This window comes from Micrasema longulum, unplaced genomic scaffold, assembly GCF_059751315.1.
Source record: "Micrasema longulum isolate JH-2025_06_02 unplaced genomic scaffold, ASM5975131v1 h1tg001764l, whole genome shotgun sequence".
NCBI classification, from domain to species: domain Eukaryota; kingdom Metazoa; phylum Arthropoda; class Insecta; order Trichoptera; family Brachycentridae; genus Micrasema; species Micrasema longulum.
The window spans coordinates 78,144-101,985 of record NW_028278939.1 but is presented as its reverse complement, the minus strand read 5'-3'; the positions used below and the strand labels follow the sequence as shown (position 1 = coordinate 101,985).

At 32.2% G+C, this 23,842-nt stretch overlaps 1 protein-coding gene across 1 annotated transcript in view; it reads left to right on the top strand.

The window, feature by feature from the left end:
- The window catches only part of LOC148274066 (serine protease inhibitor 27A-like), a 107,249-nt gene that overhangs the window by 6,401 nt on the left and 77,006 nt on the right, over positions 1 to 23,842 (top strand). The window contains exons 2-4 of the mRNA XM_088237672.1: positions 12,553 to 12,689; positions 14,250 to 14,429; positions 18,302 to 18,518. Coding sequence (XP_088093798.1) covers positions 12,553 to 12,689; positions 14,250 to 14,429; positions 18,302 to 18,518 — 534 coding nt within the window. The remainder of the gene's footprint in view (positions 1 to 12,552; positions 12,690 to 14,249; positions 14,430 to 18,301; positions 18,519 to 23,842) is intronic.

The following is a 23,842-nucleotide window of genomic DNA, read 5'->3' as shown; positions in this document are numbered from 1 at the left end:
GTGTTCGCACATATTAAAATCTTCAATCTAATATGTAAAAAATAAGTAAGGAGCATAAATGTTTTATTCATCGATCTACCAGGGTTACATTCGAGGAGAATGCATTTACAAAAAAATGGAAAGATGTTTATTTATTTATTTATACATCAGCGGTTCAAAGAACCTTTTACAAAAAAATAATAATTTAACGAAATAACCATGAGAAAATTTTATGTACTAAATATAAATATAACACAGTAAAGTTGAGAATAACTAGATAATTATAATAAAATAATTAATACAACATTAGTACTTTAAAAAAAGAAAAGTTTTTTGTGCAATAAATGTTGTTTTTTTGTGAATTAAAAGTTTGTTTTTGAATGTTTACAAACAGCATTTGTTTTTTGTAGATCTTAATCAGATCATTCCCCTAAATTCCTTATAATTTCTACCAATTTATTTATTTTTACTGGATTTTTGGTAATACCAAAATAATATTAAATTCAACACATTTTTATAAATCGTTTTCCTACATAAATACACCCCTGTGTTGGTGAGAAGACCGGAGTTTGAAGTTTGCAAAAAGAATGCCATATTTGAAAAAAAAAAAATGTTTTAGAATTCAACCATAAGCAAGTACCTACTTAAATGCAATATTTGAATGTTAACAATTTTTAGTTTTGGAATTTAATCACAAACAAGTACCTAGGTACCTACTTTTCAATGAAAAGTATTTTTCCAAGCTAATAGCAGGTAAGCCAACGTTAGGGCAGGATAACGTCTGTCGGGTCCACTAGTATTAGAATAAAATTCAAATCGTGACTGAAATAAACGCAGTTTTTTAGTACAAATTTAACATAATTTTGCGTATGCAGTTCTAGACTTTATCTCGTTATCAGCTTTGTTATATTTATTGTTTCAGGGTGTGGAAAGGGAAACGTTATCAATCAGAACATCACATGGATAATAATTGCATTTATTAATTAATAAAAAAACTGCGTATATACTATCAATCCTTCGGCCTTGCTATGCTTTGGTTTCTATGGTATTTTGATTGACTTGTCGTGATTACGGAACGATTTGCATTGAATGGGAGATACTCAATACGAGTATGAAATTTCAATAGTGACTAACCGAGGCTTCGGTTTCGGTTTCGGCCTAAAATCGGCTGACACTTCGGCTTAGCCGAAACCTGCGGTCGGGATGTGTCAAATTACGTTCGGCTGTACTCGGGTGCATCGGGTGGGTCGTGCCTCCAAGTTTTCGTAGATCTTAGATCTTTCGTAATTTTATTTTTGTAATTCCTTTATAGATAAAATGTCAAATATATGCCTTTTATTTTATTTTGAATTTTACATAACAATTATTTTAATGAACTCGTAAGCTTTAACAATAAAAATCGCCTGATTTTGGGCGTTGCAAAGTGACTTTTTACTTATTTAAATATGTTTCGGTTTCGGCCGAAACTAGAACAAAAGCCGAAATTTGGTTTCGGTATCGGCTGAAAATCTTGTCTCGGTTGGTAACAAGATTTCAATAAGAAAGGTATTCTAATCTTTGTATGGGTATATAATTCTTTTGTACGTGTGATGTCACTGAACTATACGGCTTAACCGATTTACGTGCGGTTTTCAGTGAAATGTAGATATTTGCGCTGCGCGTGATATTAAAAATTTCAATCGAATCTTCAAAAAAGGTTAGAAGCATAAATCTTTTTTTCATCGACCTACCAGGGTCGCATTCTACGAGAATGCATATACAAAACAAATAAAAGGATGTTGTTTTTTGCGTTTAAAAAAATATTGTTTTGAATTTTTACAAATAACATTCGGTTTTTATGGATCTCAATCAGATTCTTTCCTTACATTCCTTATGATTTTTTCATATTTATTTATTTTTACTGGATTTTTGGTAATACTAAAATAATATTAAATTCAATGCATTTTTGAAAATTACATTCATGAATAAAGTGCACTTCTGTTGGTGAGAAAAGCCGAGTTTGACGTTTGCAAAAGAAATTCTATATTTAAAAAAGGAATTATTTTATGTTTTGGAATGCAACCATAAACAAGTACCTATGTACCTGTTTATCAATTGGCGGCCTCCGTGGTGTAGTGGTCAAGACGCTTGCTTCACACACGGAAGGTTCCGGGTTCGATTCCCGGTGAGAACACAAAAAATAAGTGATTTTCCTCAAGCCTGGGTGTTCTGTGATGTAAATCACATCTGTAATTGGGCCTCCTGGCCTGTTGTTGTGCAAAAAATAAAAATAAAATAAAAGTATTTTTCCAAGGTAATAGTAGCCAATGTTCGGGCAGGACAACGTTTGTCGGGTCTGCTAGTATCTAATACATTTACAAATTACAATATTTTTAGTTTGTCCAAATGTTTGCATACAAAAGACTAGCTTTCAACCCCAGAAAGTCATTAAGATTATCAAATTACAACAAGTTTGGAAGGGTCATTAACGGTAAAGTGGCCACTTAAACCAGGCAATTACAGGTCACAAACCTCGTAAATGCCTAGACTTCCGTATTTCCTTCTCTAAAATGTTATCCATCCCATTAAACTAATCGTTGACAAAGACTGGATTCAACCCCCTAGGGAGCTGTTAATTTTAACATATTACAACAGACACGAAGAACAGTTTACAGAAGGGAATATAGAGTTCTAGGCATCCACAGGGCTTATGAAAACATTTTCAGGCGTTACCTAGTATGCAGGCGAAATAATTCAATCAAATTAATCTCGCCCGCAACAATAAAGGTTTCAGCTCTACAAACGTCAACAGATAGAGGAACCGAAGGAATGTAGATGTTCAAATATAGGCAGAATGGTGAATGTTACACAGTGTGTAAAGTGGCCACTTAAACCAGCCAATGACAGGTCATGAGCCCTGTGAATACCTAGACTTTTATATTCCTTCTGTAAAATGTTCTTCATGTCTATTGTAACATATTAAATATTTTTTCCATTATTTCAATAATTTTCTGTACACCTACACTTATCCAAATATATTAAACAAATTTATTATTACTATATTTACACTTATAGTATATTATTTACATAACTTCTAGTAAATGTATTAAGATTTACATAGTTTTAATTTGAATAGATAAATTTTTTGGAAAAAAAAAGTTTTTTATAAATAGACCTTCATTACTTTAAAGATGTTTAAACAAGTGATATTTCCCTCATTGAGAAAAAATCATTCTTGAATTTTCTTCATACAACTGGCGGGAATCGAATCCGCGACGCCAGTTCCACAGTTGGCCGTCTAACCAACTGCGCCACGGCGCGGTGCCTGTCTCAAATTCAAACAGGAGGTTAATAAATATGTTTTAAATAATTTATAAATGAAATATATCTACAATAAATAGAGCAAACATAATAATATGTTTATGTGTGCCCTATTTCAAGATTAAAATAAAATACTTTAACCTCCAGTCTGATTATATAATATTATTATTGTTAAGTCATATTTATACGGGAATGATTAGTCAAAAGATATCCGTGTCTAATTAAAGTTCTATTTTAAAAACAATGTATAAGTACATGTATACTAATAATATTATATTTAATTTGCATATTAAATATATTAATAAATATATAAAAGGTGATGTAAAATCCTTCACTGACTGTTGTCAGATGCCCTATTTTAAGAAATTTATGATTAATGTATTTACTTGTCGGGCATATATATATTAAAAAACATAATATTAATTTCATTTTCCATTCCTAAACAATTTCTGGTAGTAGGTTTGATCAACTTAATTGATTATCTATTAGCAAATCACAAAGATACACTATAAGATATCAAAAGGTCTGTACAATTGTTTGCATTCATAAAAAAATATTCGAATACTATATATTTTTATATTACGATTTACACTTTTCATTGGTGAACGTAATCCTCTATATACTTTTTAAATTTTTTTATTTCATTTATTTATTCAGATATTTAGAACATTACAGAAAGAAAACTTAATTCATTCTAAATACAATAATAAATTACAAATTATAGTCGATAGTTATGTTATAAAATAATATAACAAAATGTAAAAGGAAAAATTAAAAGTTAGAAAGTGCTTTCCTAAGGGAAGGCCCATTGTCGTGAAATATGTCGACATCCGAGGCGATGCGATGAAGTAGCAAGATTGCTCTACTCTACCAACCGGCATAACCATTGGCAGGTTGGTTCTGCATCGTGGTATGTAGAACAATCGATGCTGTCTTTGTCGAAGATAGTTATCAGGTACGAACAGATCTACATCTATCAGAATTTCTGAGTTATGTATGCGACCACCAATCTCCTGGAAAAAGTACCCAAATGAACGTCCCTCCTCCTCCATAATGACTGGATAGCCTAGCATCCACTAAAAAGTATCGTATGTGTACATTTTGTTTTTTTTAGTTACACTGGTTTTCTTCTTCTTGCAATGCCTAGTCAGGCCCCCCGAAAGTGGCGATCACATCAGCGAAAGCATCTCGGTCATGCGCTTCTATAATATTCCGCAGCCAGGACAACTGCTTATTGAATGTACTCGCCATAGTGATTCCTAGGAAAAGATGACCAGAGTGGTTTCCCGTTGTCTTCTTGGTGGATTTTTCAGTCGGGGTTACCTTTCCTTAGCTGGTTGGTTTTAGTTTTCAGGCGCCAGAAACTCGCCTTTCGTGCCCTCGTTATCTGCTGTGATCACATCGTCACGAGTGTGGTCCTTTTTCCAGGCTTCGCGACGTGGAGGCTGGTCAGTAGTGTAGCCGGTGGAATGCAACTGGGCGTTTGCAGCATTTTATAGAATCACACCCTCCAGCAAGATGTGACTCACAGCGACCTTACTGACAGTTCGAACCCCTACTTCTTTTTTAGGGTCTTCTTATATTTCACGTTATTTAAAATTTTTCAGCAGTAACCGTATTTCGTCAAAACAAAAAATTCTTTAATTCATTAAGAAATGTCAGTAATAAAACTCATTCTATTAAATTAGTATCTTTGATTATCCGCAAAGAACTCATTTGTTTACAAGGGGCTTCCAAATTCACTATAAAGGGGCCTATTATTGAAAAATGAGTATGGGCTGGTATACGCGATTAAATTAATCCCAACAGAATGCCCCTCCGAGGTTTTCGCGAAACCTAAGTTAGTTAATACTGAGAACACGTACGATGTTTGCTCGGATACACTTTTCGTATATAGCCCTTAAAAGTGTTCAACGCTTGGATGAACACATGAAGTTCTCCAAAACAATGTCGATATTTAAGATAAATATTCATAACTGGATTTTGTCGAGGGGAAGAGACTATAAGATTGCTCCGGGAATTAATGTATAGTGGCAATGCTGTCTTCATTATTTTCCTTTAGTATAGATCAGTGATTCCCAAAGTGGTCTATATCGACCCCCAGGGGTCTATGACAACCTGCAGGGGGTCTACGTCAACGAAAAATAAATTAGGGGTCCATGAAATGAAAGTGGGGGTCCACGATAGTGGATCTCAACATACACTGATAGTACTTCTGTACTTCTGGCTGCAAAAAACATACCCGTTACTTATCCTGTATTATGGAATATAGCGAGCAAATTTTAAATTTCCTTTCCATCGTCATACTTAGTGGAAAGGGGGTTCAGCGCTGTTACCAATCTCGTAACGAAAAATAGAAACTGACTGCACATCATTGGTCGAGGAGATTTAAGATTAAACCTGACAAAATTGACGCCAAATGTTGATAATTTATTATTAAAGCATGAGGTTCATCCTTCCCACTTAAGACATTGACTTATTGCTTAGTTTATTTTATGTTTATTTTATGATACGTTTATTTTATATAACAGATACAAAATTTTATTTTGAGTAGTTTTAATTTAAATTCAATTAATAAAATTAAGGGGTATAAAACTTAACAATTGTTTTAACTTTAAGTTTTTAACACTAAATTTTACCATAGTTAGAAATTTATGAAAAATCAATATCAGGTAAGTAGGTCTACCAAAAACCGAAAAACATGGCAAGGGATCTACGACACAAAAAAGTTTGGGAACCTCTGATATGGATGTATTTAATTTTTGAATATATTTAATAGTGATCCTTAATAATTTGTAAATATGTATTTTAACTATTGCTAATCGAAACATACAATTATTTATTAATCTGTTTATTAAATTATATATTGTACCATATTGCTATTATTATTTGACTAAATTATTTTACTTTTATTTTTACTTTCAAAATGAATCACTAAATTAAATTATAAAGTTATTAAAGAAATAAATTGAAATTTGAGATACACGATCTTAACTTTGCTACACCATGTATCAACTTATCTGTATTGTATTTTTTGACATGTATAAATTTTTACTATGTATTGTGTCATTATATTTATAATTGTGTTGCTTTTGGTATAGAAGAGTCCCGACTTAACACGGAGTTTTCCAACAAGTCAGGACTAAAAAAATATAATGGTTCCATAGTAAAATTGTGTATTGAATTAAATATAACAAATAAATAATTTCATGTAGATTTAAATCGCAATGCGTTGAAAATTATTATATTAGAAAAAAACGATTTATTATTTTGGTAAGAAAAAATGTTTGCAGAGGGATTCTTTAGCACAACCTTTTAAGAGTTAGGGTAGTCATTTAATTAGGAACCCATGGAAAAATATTTTCAAATACGCCCAAGTCAACCGCTATACCACGTATCAAGCAGATTTTTTTTTACTTCTTTTCTCCATATTACTGTTGTTGTCAAGCATTCACATTATGAATGTCCTTAAAATTAGTCGCCTATTTTTTAGAGTTTTAAAGTCAGCACAAGCTAAAGCATCTAACAATTCGGATCACGATCTTGAATACTAATGCTCGTTGGTGAGAAACGTGTTTGTTGTTTTGAGTGTTGTTTTGCAATATTTGCGATCGTTTGTAATCTTGCGGTAAGTTGTCGCGGCCAGTTCGCAGGCGGAGGCAAGAGGTAACTAGCAACCGGTTCTGAGTTAGGTACTGGTAATGTCCACGAGCAGTCACTGCGGTCAAGAACAAAGATGACTATTCGCCGATGACGATTCGCCGTCCACGTTGTATCACGAAAATTACAAACATTATGTAGCCGCGCTTGGTGTCACTGTAAACGAAAAACGGACTGTATCATAAAACGAATTTCATTCAGTTTTGCAAAAGGTTTAAAAATATGAAGAAAGGAAAGGAACATGGAAATGGACCTACCTTTGATACGATGAGGATGTTTTTCGATTTTGGGCACTGGATGATGAAATTCACTATGAATTATGTAACGATTTTTACAACGAGTCGCGACGAATCCAGGAATTCTATGCAATGTTTGGTAATGTCAAAAATGTTGTTTGTTTTGTTCCAAATTCAAATCTTCTAATTATGTGTTTCTTCTATCTTGGTGTAAGGTATGAACCATAAGGATGGATCAAGGAAAGGATGGGAAAGAAAGGTAATCGGCCAGGAATAATATCGATAAATGCTGTTATTTACTAAACAGTCACCAAACGAACGGTCAACGAGTATCTTCTGCTTTCAAGCCCTGGGGGGCGATTACAACAGGAGGTTAGGAAGAAACGCCGCCTGACTTTTCTTTATACAAAAGTATGTTCGTATTTTTTTCCTGGATTATGGCACTGGAGCAATTATTTTTTTAAAAACTGTGGATATTTCTTTGATGGACGAACACAAGAGTATAACTGCAACAGTGCAACTTTTTGGGAGAGAAAAAAAAATGTTATTATGAACCCAATTTTTAAGTACAGAACTCATATTTTGCAAAATGGGTTATTATTTTCAGATAATTTCAATTGTGTAACAACATTCAAGTAATTTGTACAAATAACAAAAATGTTCCAGATATACTACTTGAACCATTAAAGATGGGACAGAAATCTTTTTATACTTCTAGAACTAACTAATACTATTTGTACTACTCAATGAATGATGGAAATTAGTCTACTTATATTACTGAGACCATCTTGTACTATTTGTGGCACTGACAATATGACACAAACATCCGTACTTATTTTATTAAAACCAAAGTTTAATGAACACAAAGTTCAACAATGTTTGAGTATGTCCAAATGCTTGCAGACTGGCTGGATTTCTGGAGTTATTCTCCCCCTCTCCGTTGAATTAAATTTAAATATGAATAACTCCCTAGGGAAGTCTGCAAGTATTTGGACATACTCAAACATTGTTGAATTACTACCTGGTAAAAGAATGAATTAAAAGTCAACAGATGGAAGAGCTGAGGAAATGTGGATGTTCAAACATGGGTGAATGGTGAATGTTACACAGTGTGTAAAGTGGCCACTTAAACCAGCCAATGGCAGGTCATTAGCCCTGTAAATGCCTAGACTTCCGTATTCCCTTCTCAAAAATGTTTTCCCTCTCTGTTGAAATAAATTTAAATATGAACACAAAGTTGTTTATTTATGTTTTGAGTAGTCATATAAGTGAACTGTTAATCCCATCGACGCAGGCATGTACAAGGAACATTTTCGCATATAAATCACAAAATGAACAAAAATGCATTTATACTCTTATGTCCGCCCATCAAAGATTTACCCATAGGGCGTGTCTTTATTGTGTTGGGTGTTTGATAAATTGTTTCTTATGGGAGCTAGGACTATCCAAAAACCCATAAAAGCACCCGGTTTTATCTGGCGTCTTTGGACGTATGGATTACAAAAATGATAAATAATTTTTAAAAACGAAAAAAGTACCGACACAGAATTTTGATAATTTGATATTAATTTTTTAAAAAAAGGCGAAATTGGTTCAGTTTTGGTGTGCGGAAATTTTGTATTTATTATGGTTCACAAACTATAAACAGTACATACGACATTGGTATAATACTCACAACTTATTATGTTTAGATATTGTTCATCAATTATATGTGAACACAACATGCATAAATATATTAAAAAAAGTATATTTTTATATATTTTTTTTTATTTATTTACAATTTTAAAAAACCCGTTAGGGTTACATTAGAAATTTAATATTGTCTAGTCATTTTATGTCTCGTCTAGTCTAGTTAGTTCAGTCATCATGTGCTTTTTCAGATTGATTTTAAATTTGTCTCCAGTAAAAGTTTTCAAGTAGTAAGGTAGGTAAGACAGGCGCCGTGGCGCAGTTGGTTAGACGGCTATCTGTGAAACTGGCGTCGCGGGTTCGATTCCCGCCAGTTGCAAGAAAAAAATCCAAGAAAGATTTTTTTCTCAATTGGTCTGGGTGTTGTGCTGTATTTTTCATTACCTTCTTCCATATCCCCTCTATCCCACCTGCTGACAAGACTCAAAATAGAGGCTTAGCGGGTTATTCCTTTAAAAAAAAAAAAAAAAAGGTCGTTGTAGTGTTTAAGCCCATTATATAGTATTTTTGACTGTCCTGTGTTTGTCTTTGCTTTTTCAATATGATAGTGTTGTTGTTGTCTGGTGTTATATTTGTGTATGTCAGCATTTTTTACTAATATTATGTCGTCGTCTTGTATGTTTCCCAGTGTTATTTTGTGCACAATTTTTAAGGTCTCAATTTTAGTCAAGTATTTTATGTAAAACTGGTGTGTTTTTTTGTACAGTTCAGTCGTAGAGGTCAGGTAGGGTAGGTTGTATGTTAGTTTAAGAATTTTATTTTATTGTCTTTGTATTCTTGTTATGTCTGTCTTGTTACCAGTTCCCCATAAGGGGATCATGTAACTCAATTTACTTTTGACATAGGCTTCGTACATCATAATTTTTTCCTTTCTTGGTATAAAATCTTTAATTTTGTAGGAGAGGCTATGTAGTGATGCCATTACTTTAGTGAGTCCGTCTATGTGTTTTGTCCATTTTAATTGTCGGTCCATTGTGAGTCCTAGGTAAGTCGCATGTTCTAGTTCTTTAAGAGTTTCGTTCTTTATTTTTATGTTCATGTTATGGTTCTTCTTTTGTGTTTCGAAATGTATTATATTACATTTCTTGGCATTTAGTGTTAAGAAGTTTTTGTTTGTCCATTTTAATAGTTTTTGCACGTCATTGTTGATGGTTTTAGTCGTTTCAATGTCATTTTTGTTTTCATATAAAATTCCTAAGTCGTCCGCATAGATTGTTTTTTTTTCCATTATGTCACTGTGTATAATGTCGTTAATGTATATTATATAAAACAATGGTCCTAATATTGACCCCTGAGGTACTCCGAATTGCATTTTCTAGCTTGATTAAATTATATAAATATTACGAAAGTTATAACAAAAAATTAAACTTACTGGTTATTACAAATTATGTTACCAAACTAACATGAGGGATTATATGCTTTTATAAATTGCGTTACAGTTCTCATATCATTATTTAATATCGTAACGTTAAATATATTAATATCAGTATTAATTTCTACATAATTACATAATCTAAATATACGTGATAATGCATTAAAGTGCGCCATATTTTGAAGGTTGGAAGATAAAATGTAGTGTTCGTACACTACATTTACGATTGAGATCGTTCTCAATCGCCGACTGGGGACATTCAGGGGCACATTCTCGAAACAAAATGTAGAATCAACATTTCAATTAATTATATAATAAAGATACATCTGTCTCTTAAATTGCAACTTATCAAGACCAAAATGTTCTAGGCGATGATCATAAGAAGGAACTCAAAACGTGATAGCTAAACCTTGATTTCGATTAGGCATAATTAGTCCGACGCGACGTGCAATTGTCTTTTTCGCATAGTATCGGGGAGTCATTTGCGAGAGAGTGACAGAAAAATAATTTTCCAATACATATTCATTTAACTTGTCTGACACCGCAAATCCTCTTAACAAAGTTACACTAGCCGACAGTAAGTAATAGAGATCAGGCTTATGAAAGAGACTGTCGGCCTTAATTGGCTAACTTCGGCTTTGTAGAGCGTCGTTCGTCTCTTTTTTAAAATATTATTTTTATTTTTTATTTCAATGTAGGTATAATTTACACGCTTATTGAAAGTCAATATATAAATGAATAAACAAAACGACACAAAGAGATAGTCAGGTTTCAATAAATAGCTACACATTCCAAAAATAATCAAATAAACCAACACAAATAAAATAATATTGTCAGTTCCATATACTGCTATGTTTCATGTACTCATTTAGTCCATAATAGGCCTTTTTTAGAAGTACGCTTTTTACAAAAATTTTGAATTTATTATCCGTCATATTAAGGACATTGTCGGGTATTCTATTGTAGAAGCGTACGCAGTGCCCCACAAACGATGTGCTTACCTTACTCAGCTTTAATTTCGGGATTACCAATTTGTCTTTACTTTTAGTATTGTGATTATGTTTGTCGCTATTTTTTTGAAAGAGAGATATATTTTTACGCACATACATAATATTCTCATAAATATGCTGACTATATACCGTCGAAATGTTTATTTCTTTAAAAATGCTTCTTAAAGAATCGCGAAAATTTAAGTTGTAAATGCCTATCACTGCCCTCTTTTGCAAAACAAAAACTGCGGAAATATCGGCAGTTTGACCCCACACTAAAATGCCAAAAGACATAATAGTGTGAAAGTAGCTAAAATAGACTACAATCTGTCGTACAAGTCCGGTATCTAGACATAGTTGGGCTGTTAAAGTTTTTGTAATATTTTTTTTTTATATCCTTACACAATATATATTTTTTATTATTGTTTTATTTAGAAACTTTCAATAGGAAAAAAAAAATGAGCGCATGTACCTAATACCGTAAAAATTTACGCATTGTCAGTCATGATAAAACCCGGACCGCAATGCGGTTTTTTCCAGTGCCGCGTCGTGGTAAATATATTACAAATGTATAATAAATACTAATTTTAATTATAGTTGTCTGCAACTTATTTCGAGGACGTTTAAAGTTTTATTAAGAATACACTTTTTCTAATAATTCGGTCAGCACCTTAATCAAGCAGTTACTATTAAGTGGGAATTATCAGGATTAATTATGCAGCCGATATTTGAAGGGAATTTCAAAAACATTTTGTAATATTTTGCAAACCAAGTATTTTAAGAGCTTTGACGTGAGAACGCTTGACAACACTGAAAAACGTTATAAGTGTATGAACGACAAAAACGACGCTCTACAAAGCGGAAGTTAGTCGATAATGGCTGACCGTTTCTTTCTTAAGCCGGTGTCTGCTACTTACTACCGGCTACTGTCTAGTGACTTGCGTTTAAAAGTTATATCGGTTTTAAGTATATAATATACCACCGAACACCCTGTATAATGAAATATCTCAAGACGCAAGCGGGGGAGGGGCGGAGAGTTTTGAGTATTAATTAAGTATCACATCTAGAACACATGTGCAAAAAATCAGCTGGTTATGAAACATTTGATGTTTAAAACCTAAAATTCCTGGGCTAAGGCCTGCCAATGCGCAAAAAATATTGTAGAAAAAGTCAAATAAATCATTTTTGTCCGCTAAATTTTGAAGTCTCAATCGTTTATTCCAACATAACATTTTAATTCATGTTTAAACAAAAGCGGAATGGTGAATATTAAACAGTGCGTTAAAATTCTTGAAATAATTATAAATCCGTGATTTTTTTGTTTCAGGTTTGTTGTTATCAGCGGATTTGGCATCGTGTCAGAAGTATGGCACCCAAAGTACAGAGGCAGATAATTTCTTCAAATGCGCCAATCTCGATACACAAAAAGAATACCACGATGATTTTGATTGGAACTTAATAGGGGTATGTATTTTTAATTTGTATTAACTCTGCGTAAAATGATTAGATGCATTTTTCAATGAGGTTACAAAGCTGATTATTTTTACAAAGCTCTCAAAATAAGTTATTGCATAGGACAGACGTGTGATAGCGAAAACATTATCTTTGAATTTTGTTGCAACAGAGAAGGAAAACATTTTTGAGACGGGAATATGGAATTCTAAACATTTACAGCAGGCCACTTTACAAGCTGTGAAACATTTACCATTCCAACAAAGCTAATGACCTGTCATAAGCCCTGTAAATGCCCAGACTTCCATATTCCGTTCTCGAAAATGTTTTGCCTCTCTGTTGCAACAAATTTAAAAATGACTCCCTAGGGAGAAAATCCAGCCAGTCTTCAAGCATTTGTACATTCTCAAAACATTCTTGAATAAACTAACTGGTAAAATACGAATATTGAATATTGGAAAATTGTTTTCAGGCGTTGCCTTGTGGGTAAAATGGTTCAGTCTCTAATGTGACTTATTCATCTTTTTTTACTATTGTTTAAATGGAACTTTGTGCTTTTGTAAATCATGTTTTTTGTAGATAACTAATTATATAATCTATGTACATTGTAATTGGCAGTAGTGCCGTATTGTATGTTTAAATAAATATAGATATATATATAAATATATATATTTTTAAATAAACTTAAATATTATTAAAAATATGTTATTCTTAGAAACAACCAGGACATGAGAGTAATTGAATTATTTCATCAATTATTCCTAATTAATTGACCATCATGAGTTTTAGAAGATTTTAACATATGTATATATTTATATATTACAACAGAGATGAAGAACATTTAAGAGAAGGTTATTTAGAAGTCTAGGCATCTACAGGGCTTATGACCTGTCAATGGCTGGTTTAAGTGGCCACTTTACACACTGTGTAACATTCACCATTCTGCCTATATTTGAATATCTATATTCCTTCAATTATTTCATCTGTTGATGTTTGCGTTGCCTAGTATGTAGGTGAATGTATGTAGGTGAAATAATTCAATTAGTTGAATCTCACCCGCATAAATAAAGGTTTCAGCTCTTTGACTTCACAAACATCAATAGATGAAATAATTGAAGGAATATAGATGTTCAAATATAGGCGGAATGGTGAATGTTACACAATGTGTAAAATGGCCACTTAAACCAGCCATTGACGGGTCATAAGCCCTGTAGATGCCTAGACTTCTAAATAACCTTCTCTTAAAGGTTCTTCATCTCTGTTGTAATATGTTAATATAAACAGCTCCCCAGGGAGTTGAATCCAGTCCTTGTCTACAAAAATTTGGACAAACTCAAAACATTGTTGATATATATATTTTTTAATACGTTACCTGATTTGATGTACGCACCATAAGATCTATTTAATAAATAACAAAAATTAATATTATTCCCACAATTTACCAACTTTTGGATATTTTGGGAACAAATATAACTTTTAACTACCAGCACATAATTTTACTAGAAAATGGGAACCAAGTTAAGGTATAGCGGGGTTCAAACCATAGAAATATTTATAACATTTTGTTTTTAGAAATTTAACCAGCAAAAAGAGAATACTCTCGTATCACCGATCAGCGTCAAGATAGCAATGGCTATCCTCTATTTAGGAAGTGGCAGTACTACCAAGGAACAATTGCAGCAGGTGATGGGATTCAAGGCTGATGAAAAAATGGTGGCGAGGGAGTTCAAAGCGATCAGAGATTGCTTGAAGGTTAGTGAAAATTAAGTTTCTGTAAAGGGATGGTGATTTTTTCGTATTTAATTAAAAAAACTGTACTGAATGCTCAAGCCACTTGAGTCAAGTGGCTTCGTTTTAACCAGCGCATCAACCTCCAATCTCTCTCACTTCTTCATTTAATAGAATAACTTAATCAAATTTAAATATAAATTCAATATTTGAAGCACTAACTTTGTGGTTATTCATTATAATACATCATCATTATCATCATTCCCTTTCTGCACATACAGGTTCATAGGGCATTGAATTGGTACACAAATCGCAGTGAATCTTGGTCATTTTAGTTACACGAAGGTAAGATGATCAGTCTTACGCTTCAGGCACCAGTCCACGGACAATGAAATATTCAAGTGTAAAAACACCTTTCTAAATAAATATTTTATTTGGCTGACCATTACACAACGAGGCCGCGGCTTCACTACAAATCTCAAAATATTCCCAAATACGCGATTTTTTATTGAATGTTGCTCTTACGTACAATTAACAAATAATAACTGATTACTAATAATAATTACTAATGAGGATTATTAGTAAAACAATGTGATGATATAATAAACAAAAAACACATGCGCAAAATAATCCACTCGCAAATGAAACAAATTCGACCGCCCGCCCCCCGTCGCGCGTCGCTGTCTCGCTGTCTCGCTGTCTCGCTGCGGTGCGTGTGGAGGCGACAAGACGCGTCGACAGGTCGTCACTCGTCACGCGCGAAATGCACGTCTTTTGCCGAACATTCGGCCGCCGAATATTTGGCGCTTCAGCCGAGAGCGTGACTGAATATTCAGTATTCGGCCCACTATTCATGGCATCTCCATGTATTACCTTTCTGATCATATTATCGCTTCGCTCTTCTCAGGAGAGCACACTTTTTATTCCTCGATATAACACATTATTTTCCAGTCATTATTTTTCCATTAAGTGTTAGATTTTAGAATTTTTTTTAAAAATCAAAAACTTTGTTCCAAAAAGTAATAAATTCAAATGTATGAAGCCTATGTAAAAACTAAAATATGTTATACGCAACTACTATGGGGAGCAGGATATCAAAATGACATAAACAGACTACAAAGACAACAAAATAAAATATTAAAGTTAGGATATGACCTTCCCTATCTAACTGCAATTAGAGAACTTTTTAAATAAACTAAGCAATTAAATATAACTGAACTCTTTCAACTAGAATCATTAAAACTTATCCATAAATTAGCTACTAATGTAATTGTAGACGAAGAACTAAAACTTGTAAAAAATTGTAGTCAACATGGACATAATACGAGAATATCAGACAAATACCATATACAACTTTCTAAAACCAGACAAGGATAATCAAGAATAATGAACCAGGGACTGAAGTTATACAATAAACTACCAGACAAAACTAAACAAAAGACTCAGACAAACTTTTCAAAAGCTGTAAAGAATATTATTTTGAACAACAGAGTATGAATGAAAAATGTTTATATTATTTTTTTGTAAAATGAATGTAATAATCCGTAAGGGTTCACAAATAAATTTTCAAATAAAAAAAATGAAAAATCGCTTTCTCTGGCTACCTTTGAGAAACGCCTGAAAAATATTATTTTCTATCATATGTTTTCTTATTTTTCTTACATCTTCTTCTCGTCTCCTTCCAAACTCGTTACTTGATCCCATATCCTATATATTATGAAATTTATCAAAAAACAAAAAAATTGTAACCAACAAAAATAAAATCAAAGCTATGACACTAAAAAAAAAATCGTCTTGCATTTTTAGAAGTGTTTTTGTTCTTTTTTCGGTATCTCTTTTTTTCTAATTCTTTTTTTTATTGTTGAGAAAAAAAATTGTTACCGTTTAAGGAAATCAAAATATAAATTAATTTTTAGCATTGTTATTATTAGCATTTTATTATGTTGCATTTTGTTTACAATAGTTGTTTCGTCGTTTTGGTTCTAGAACACGGCAATCGTAGTAAAAGTAGAAAAAACACTCGATTAAAATTTACATTATTTTTCTGATAGATTTAGAAGTACCGTAGTAATTTCTTCAGATGAGCGTAACAAACAGGGCGCAGGTGTCTAGAATAATGTAACTGGAAGTGAATTGTAAAGATAAGACGTTTGAAAGTAGAGGAAGCGTGGTCCGCATGCAAATACATAGTGAAACGGCGTTCTATCCTCTCCACCCACTTTCGCAGGGGAACGGCGTGACTAACACTCCCACAGATCTAACTGATGGACTGAGATTTTAATGTGTTCCCCATTTATACGGGTGTTCTTTAAAACCTGTCACATCCGAAACCATGATGATCAGTATGGGCAAGAAGACATATAAGCATATTTTTAAAAACATTTAAGTAGAGCAAAGAAAATTTTTAAAAATAAAATGTTAAAAAAAACCAATGGTTGCTTACTTCTGCAGGGGAGAAGTGAGGGGAGCGCGGCGCCGTGTCAGACTCCCCTCTTCCCCCTCCTCGTTTCACCCCTGCGGAAATAAGCAACCGTTTGCTTTTTTTGGTACTTTATTTTTCAAAAAATTATTCGTTCTAAAAAAATATTTTGATGTGCCAATATGTCTTCTTGTTTATACTGATCATCGTGGTTTCGGATGTGACAGGGTTTAAAGAACACCCTGTATAGGAGAACAATTGGTATGTTATGAATCAAATCCATGACACGCCTGCAAAATTTAAGCCCCCTAAACAAACTGCATACTTCCAAAACATGAAATAAGTATTTCCTTTATACGAAATATTATTGCGCAATAAATATAAACATTTAGAAGCTTTCTTATTCATTATACAACAGTCTAAACATAATATTTAAACAAAAGTTCATATTTACAGCTTCAAAACTAAAATACAAGTACAAAGCAAATGTTATTATCTTTATATATATATATATTCTCTGAACATGTGATGTCACTGAACTTCTCCTAAACGGCTCAACCGATTTACGTGCGGTTTTCAGAGAAATATAGATCTTTGCGCTGAGCGTGTTCGTAGGTATTAAAATCTTCAATCTAATTTGTAAAAAAAGAAATAAGGAGCATAAATGTTTTATTCATCGATCTACCAGGGTTGCATTTGAGGGGAATATATACAAAAAAATGAAGGGATGCTGTTTTTTAGTGTGTATTTTTTTTTGTTGTTGAATGTGTACAAACAGCATTAATTTTTTGTGGATCTCAATCAGATTCTTTCCTTAAATTTCTTACAATTTCATTTTTATTTTTATTTTATTGTATTTTTGGTAATACTAAAATAATATTAAATTCAATATATTTTTTTAAATCGTATTCTTACATAAGTTCACCCCTCTGTTGGTGAGAAGATCGAAGTTTGACGATTGTAAAAATAATGCCATATTCGAAAACATATTTATTTTATGTTTTGGAATTAAACCATAAACAAGTACCTATGTACTCACTTAAATTCAATATTTGAATATTAACCATTTTTAGTTTTGGAATTTAATTATAAACAAGTACCTAGGTACCTACTTATCAATGAAAAGTCTTTTGCCAGCGTTCGGGCAGGACAACGTCTGTCGGGTCCGTTAGTTAATTATGTAACACAAAAAATATCTACGCGCATTCGCGGTAAGACATTATCAGAATACTCTAGTAGGCCAAATATAAAATTAAAATATCTCAAGAAATCTGCTCATAAAAGGTCTAAACATTTGTGTTACATGCGGCATTCACATTTGTTTGCTGGGAAGTATAAATACGCCATGTTTTCTTTTCAAAATAAATTCAAAATCTCTTTTTGGATGATTGGAAGAAATTGTTTAAAACAATGAAGTCGTCGATAGCCAAAAACAAACTATTTTGAATTACCGAAATAAAATATTTTGTATTTTTAGAGCCCGGTATCGGACGAGTACACTCTGGACATTGCCAGCAGATTGTATGCTGATAAGATCATCAACATGAGGGGCAAATACAAGACGTCCCTGGAGTACAGCTTCGGCACCCAGGTCAAGTCCATGGATAGTCTCCGGCCGCTGGAGACGGTAGCTGATGCCAACCAGTGGGTCAAGGAAACCACAAGGGGAAACATTAACCAGCTACTGCAGGAGGGTAAGTAAAACCACGTGTTTTGAAAAATATTTTTTAATTTCAGTTCTTTATTGTTGTTGTTTGTATACAGGGTGTTTTTTAAACTCTGTCACATCTGAAACCACGATGATCAGTATGGGCAAGAAGATATATTAGCATATTAAAAAAAATATTTAGAACAAAGAAAAAAATTTAAAATAAAATATTAAACAAAACAAATGGTTGCTTACTTCCGCAGGGGAGAAGTGAGGGAAGCGTGGCGCAGTGTCAGACTCCCCCCTTTCCCCTTCTCGTTTCACCACTGCAGAAGTACGCAACTATTTGCTTTTTTTGATATTTAAATTTTTTAAAATCTTATTCGTTCTAAAAAAAAAATTTAATGTGCCATATGTCTTCTGGCTCATACCGATCATCGTGGTTTCAGATGTGACAGGTTTTAAAGAAAACCTGGAAATTTTTTGATAGAGAAATATTTGAGTTCTTAATGTTTACTCAAATATTTAAATTTTCAGACTATTTCCTAAAAGTCGTAAATAACTTGTGCCGGAAAAATGAACTACATACGTAGTGTTTAAAACTGTCTGCACATTTTGTTAATTATTTATTTTGTTTATTCGGAATTTTCGCAGTTATTACATAAAAAAATAGTAGACATGTATTAACAATATAAAAGCCGATTAAAAGAATCCACTGTTAATCTTATAATACAAACCTAATACATAAGAAAAGAGTTTACGAAATTTGTACGTTGTGAATGTATGAGAGTGCGTGTGTGTGGGTGCGTAAGTTTAAAAATAATATTTAAAACGTGTGTTTTTCTTGAAAAGGGAATAGGAGTAAGAGGTTTGACTATAAAGAAAATAAAATAAAAAATAATTTATACCTACTTTCGAAAACTTCTTAAAAATATTTTTATTCAGTAAGTTATAATGTTTTGATTGTATTTTTTAAAAGCAAAGTAAGTTTTAAAACCTTATTAAAAATAAAGCATTTTAATTCGTACATATTGAATGAATAATCTGCAATGAGTTCTATATAATACGGTAGGTAATCACGAAATGCTGTGCATATGATGTGTTGTCAACAATAAACAAGGTAGATATGAAAATACGCTTGCGTTGGTTCAAAACGAACATACATATTATATGACAACAATAATTATCTCTGTATATGTATATTCATCTATAGTCATCTATGTATATTCTCACATGTAATTTATTTTATATATATTGTTAAGTGTACGGGTAACATCTCAGTGAGGTCACATTAATTTTATTATTAATCATTGTTTATAATAGAAAAAAAAAATAATAATAAATATCAAGAATGTATACTGCCGTCATAAGAAAGAAGACGCATCTTACATTTTTTTCGAAAATGAGTTAAATACATATTCGGAATCAGGAAAAAAATACGCATCTGCTAAAAATAGATATATCTTCGTAAAATAACCACAACCCTATTATTTTAACTAATAAATGAAACTAAACTGCAAAAAGTCTTAAAAATTACCAAATGTAATAATATTATTAAAAGGCTGTTCTGACTTACATAATTATTAAAGACTCATTGAAATACTTATTTTTTCGTCTATTCCGTTTTAAAAACATCTGAAATGAATGTACCTAGTCGTTTTCAATAAAATTTAAGATCTGCTGGTAATTTCGAAGTTAATTTATTATTAGGTCGGCGTTACTAGTTTTAAAAACAGTAAATAGCCAGTAACGTCAATTTTATTTGGCTGAGTAGAATCAATTGGCATAATAACACAAAAAAAGAAAGACTTTTACTTAATTACTAAATGAAAAGGGCGTTTTTAGCTAGAAACGTCTTTTCATTGGAGTATAACATATTTTCTTGTATTTTTTTTTTCTAAAAAAAAGAGGAAAATGTTAATTTTTAAATATATAGCGTAAAATTAATATATATATTCCGTTAGGGCAAACCATAATACATACTGTCGCATAATAATATACTTAATTTTTGTAGTATTTTCCACACAGCGAATTTTTCAATCTCCGAGTTACAAAATATTTATTTTCTCCGTTATTTGTTTTATGTAGAAACATCCTTCTTTCTTATGACGGCAGTATATTTGTGTTACACCACAGCCACACAAGAGTTTAATAAAGAGCATTAAAATTACATTTTCTTTGCCGGTACTTTTTGCGTTCTTCAAAAATAGTTATCATATTTATATACTGTACGTCCGAAGACGGCAGATTAACCTGGCCGCCTTAAAGGGTTTTTGGTTGGTCCTAGTTACAATAATAAATCATTTATAAAAAAAAAAACAAAGCATCAGAGACACGCGAATGGTGAATATCTATAGTAAGTAAAAAATCACTGTTTTGGTGCCATAATCCAGCGAGAAATACGGGAATACGTTTGTATGAAAAAGTCAGACCGCGTTTAGTCTTAAAAATTGTTTCATGTTAGTATTTCAAGCACGAATAACAATAAGAATGCATCTTTTCCCAGAATTCTAAATAATTATAAAACGTTTTTTACTGAAATCGAAATATATTTCCTACCTTTAAACAAATAAAAAAAATGCTTTTACCCTATTTGAAAATAATCATTTTAACTAAATCTAAACTGTATCTACCTATTATTTTATTTTTTTGTTCACGTTAATATTGTTATTATTTTCTCTTGTTTGAAAGAAGAAAGGAGGGAGGGCTGATCTAGGGTTACTCCGTATGGATCCGCCGGCGAAAGGATTTTTAAGTCCGAGTAAACAAAAAACTTTTTCTTTTATTTTGTTATTATTTCATTATCATGTAATATTTAATTTATTTTTTACGAGTGGGATGGTGCGGAGTGGCTTTTTAAAGGTACGCTTTTCTGCTTCTTTTTTTTAAATTGTATGTAGTAATGTATGGAAAACTATAATTGGCCTATACTTTTGGTTTATTCGTAAATATTTTTTTTGTTATAATGGCGGTTGTTTTCTTTTGATAAATAAAATAAATTTAAAAAAAGAAATGTGTGTTTTTACCAAATGATGTAATTGATTCTACAACAAAGGTATTCAACCAAATTGGCAGTTTCAAGAAGTCAGTGTTTCGTGAACATCTTCGAGAGTTGTATTTTGTTTGTGACAAATTCTGATTTACCGCACGCGCCTTGAAATGATCAGAAAAAATATGATCTGGGAATTCCAACTTCTCTCGGCCAGTAATAATGAAGAGGTCAACGAGATAACATATCTGAGATATGGAAATTATCACTAATGGATGTTAAATACGGACAAACATGTATATATTCAGTAATTGCCGCTGGGACATAGTATAAACTTGTAAACAATTAATTGGAAATAGTGGAAAAGAAATTTCCTGCAAATAAAATATGCATGCAAAGTCAACGCCTGATTAAAATATATTTCGTAAATTAAAAAAAAAATGATTCGTTAACATATAATACATAGACGCGCCCCGTAGAGTAAAATATTTTTAAAAGTACGAAAACGTACCCATAGTTATTAAGTACTGTTTATTTACAACAGGGGTGCTATTCTAAACTGCTCTCGCGGCCGTAGAAAACACCTTATCTCGTGTTTTTTGTAAAAATGGTTTTTATATGAGATAAATGGTTTTTTTACGGCCGCGACAGCGTTTGGAATACCAGCCCTGGGCCCCGATTACTTACAATGGGAAGATAAAATTTATCTTCAATTTGATCTACAAAGTAAAAGTAAGTTTTCTGTATGAAAAGCAGAATATACGTACATTTTTTTCTTCTAAACGTGTTCAATTATATGTTACCGACGAAAATATCTTAAATATTAATGAAAATATACTCAATTTTGATAAATATCGGTTTTTCTTTATAGACAGTCGACGTAATTCACAGTAACTCTGTCAATTTCCAATTGTAATCGGGGCCTTAGGGTGCAATTATGAATATTCTCTATCCCCTAGAGAGTGGTTAATTCGGGGATATTTATTTTCCCATACCACTTATTTTTGCTTCATATATACCACACTGATAATTAAACGCCAAAAAACATGAACACGTGAAATCAAACCTGATGATTTTAATTTAGAACATTATTGCTTTTTTAAGCATTACCCAAAACACTTAATTAGGTTTAATTGACCAAACCGTATTGTTTTATTTTCGTTTTTGAAGCAGTTTTATGAGTATACACCATTTGACGTTTAATCATCAATATGGCCATTATATGAAGCAAAGTATCGTCGCATTAAAAAAATCTTCAAATTATACAAACTCTAGGGGGTAGCGAAGATCCAGAATACCGCTACAGGGTTCGTCTTTGGTACATAAAAAAGTGTTTATTATAATGTTACAATCAACATTAGTTTTTTATGGATTCCAATTAGGTTCTTTCCTTAAATTCCTTATAATTTCGACTCATTTAATTATTTTCACTGAATTTTTAGGAACGAAAAGTTAAAATTAACTCTGATTTATTATATTTCAAAAACGTATTCCCATCAGTGCATCACTCTAATTAAGCAATGCGCCCCCAGGCGTAGTTTGACGTTTACAAAAAATAATATTTATATATGAATAATAATTGTTTTAAGCTTTGTTAATCACTCAAAAACACGTATTTACTAATGAAAAGTTACGCAATTTTTAAAAAAATGTTTACCCGAAAAATTTTTACACGTTTTCATGACACAAATAGGTATTTTTGTTTTGATTCTAAGCGTCACGCCTAGTTGGTCAAAGGATGACTAAATACACGTTAGGCATGACTGTGCGTTTGGGCATGAGTGTCATTGTTTTTGAGGGCTCAGGGCATGTCTATGTATATATTAATATGTCAATGCCTTTAATCGATAAAAAAGAACAAACAACACAGAAATATTAAAAAACAAAATAAGTACAGTTTTGATTGGACTATCCAAAAATATTAAAAGGATGTGCGGGGCAAGACAGTTTTTTTAAGATTTTTTTTCCTGTCTCTCTCTCGCAAATGCTTCCCCGATCTGCGCGAAAAAGACAACTGCACATCGGACGAATTATGTCTAACTGAAAACGACAAAATTGACGTTTCGTTGTCCCGTTTTCCACACCCTAAAACTTTACCAAATTAGTTTTTTTTAGCAAGAGCATGATAATAGTTATTACGTCGTATATCGTTTGCTATTTTCCGACGTTTACAGCGTCCATACAGAGATGATGGGATGTGATTAAAGTCATCCACAAATAATAAAGAAACAAAAAGCGTAGACTGCGAAACCATACAGATTTCAGATTAACATGCTGCATTAGTATGCTGTAGTAACGATTGCGGCACGGTACAAATCTTAACATATACATTTTATATATTTACACAAATAACAACAGTAAACCACTAGATCACGAGGTGT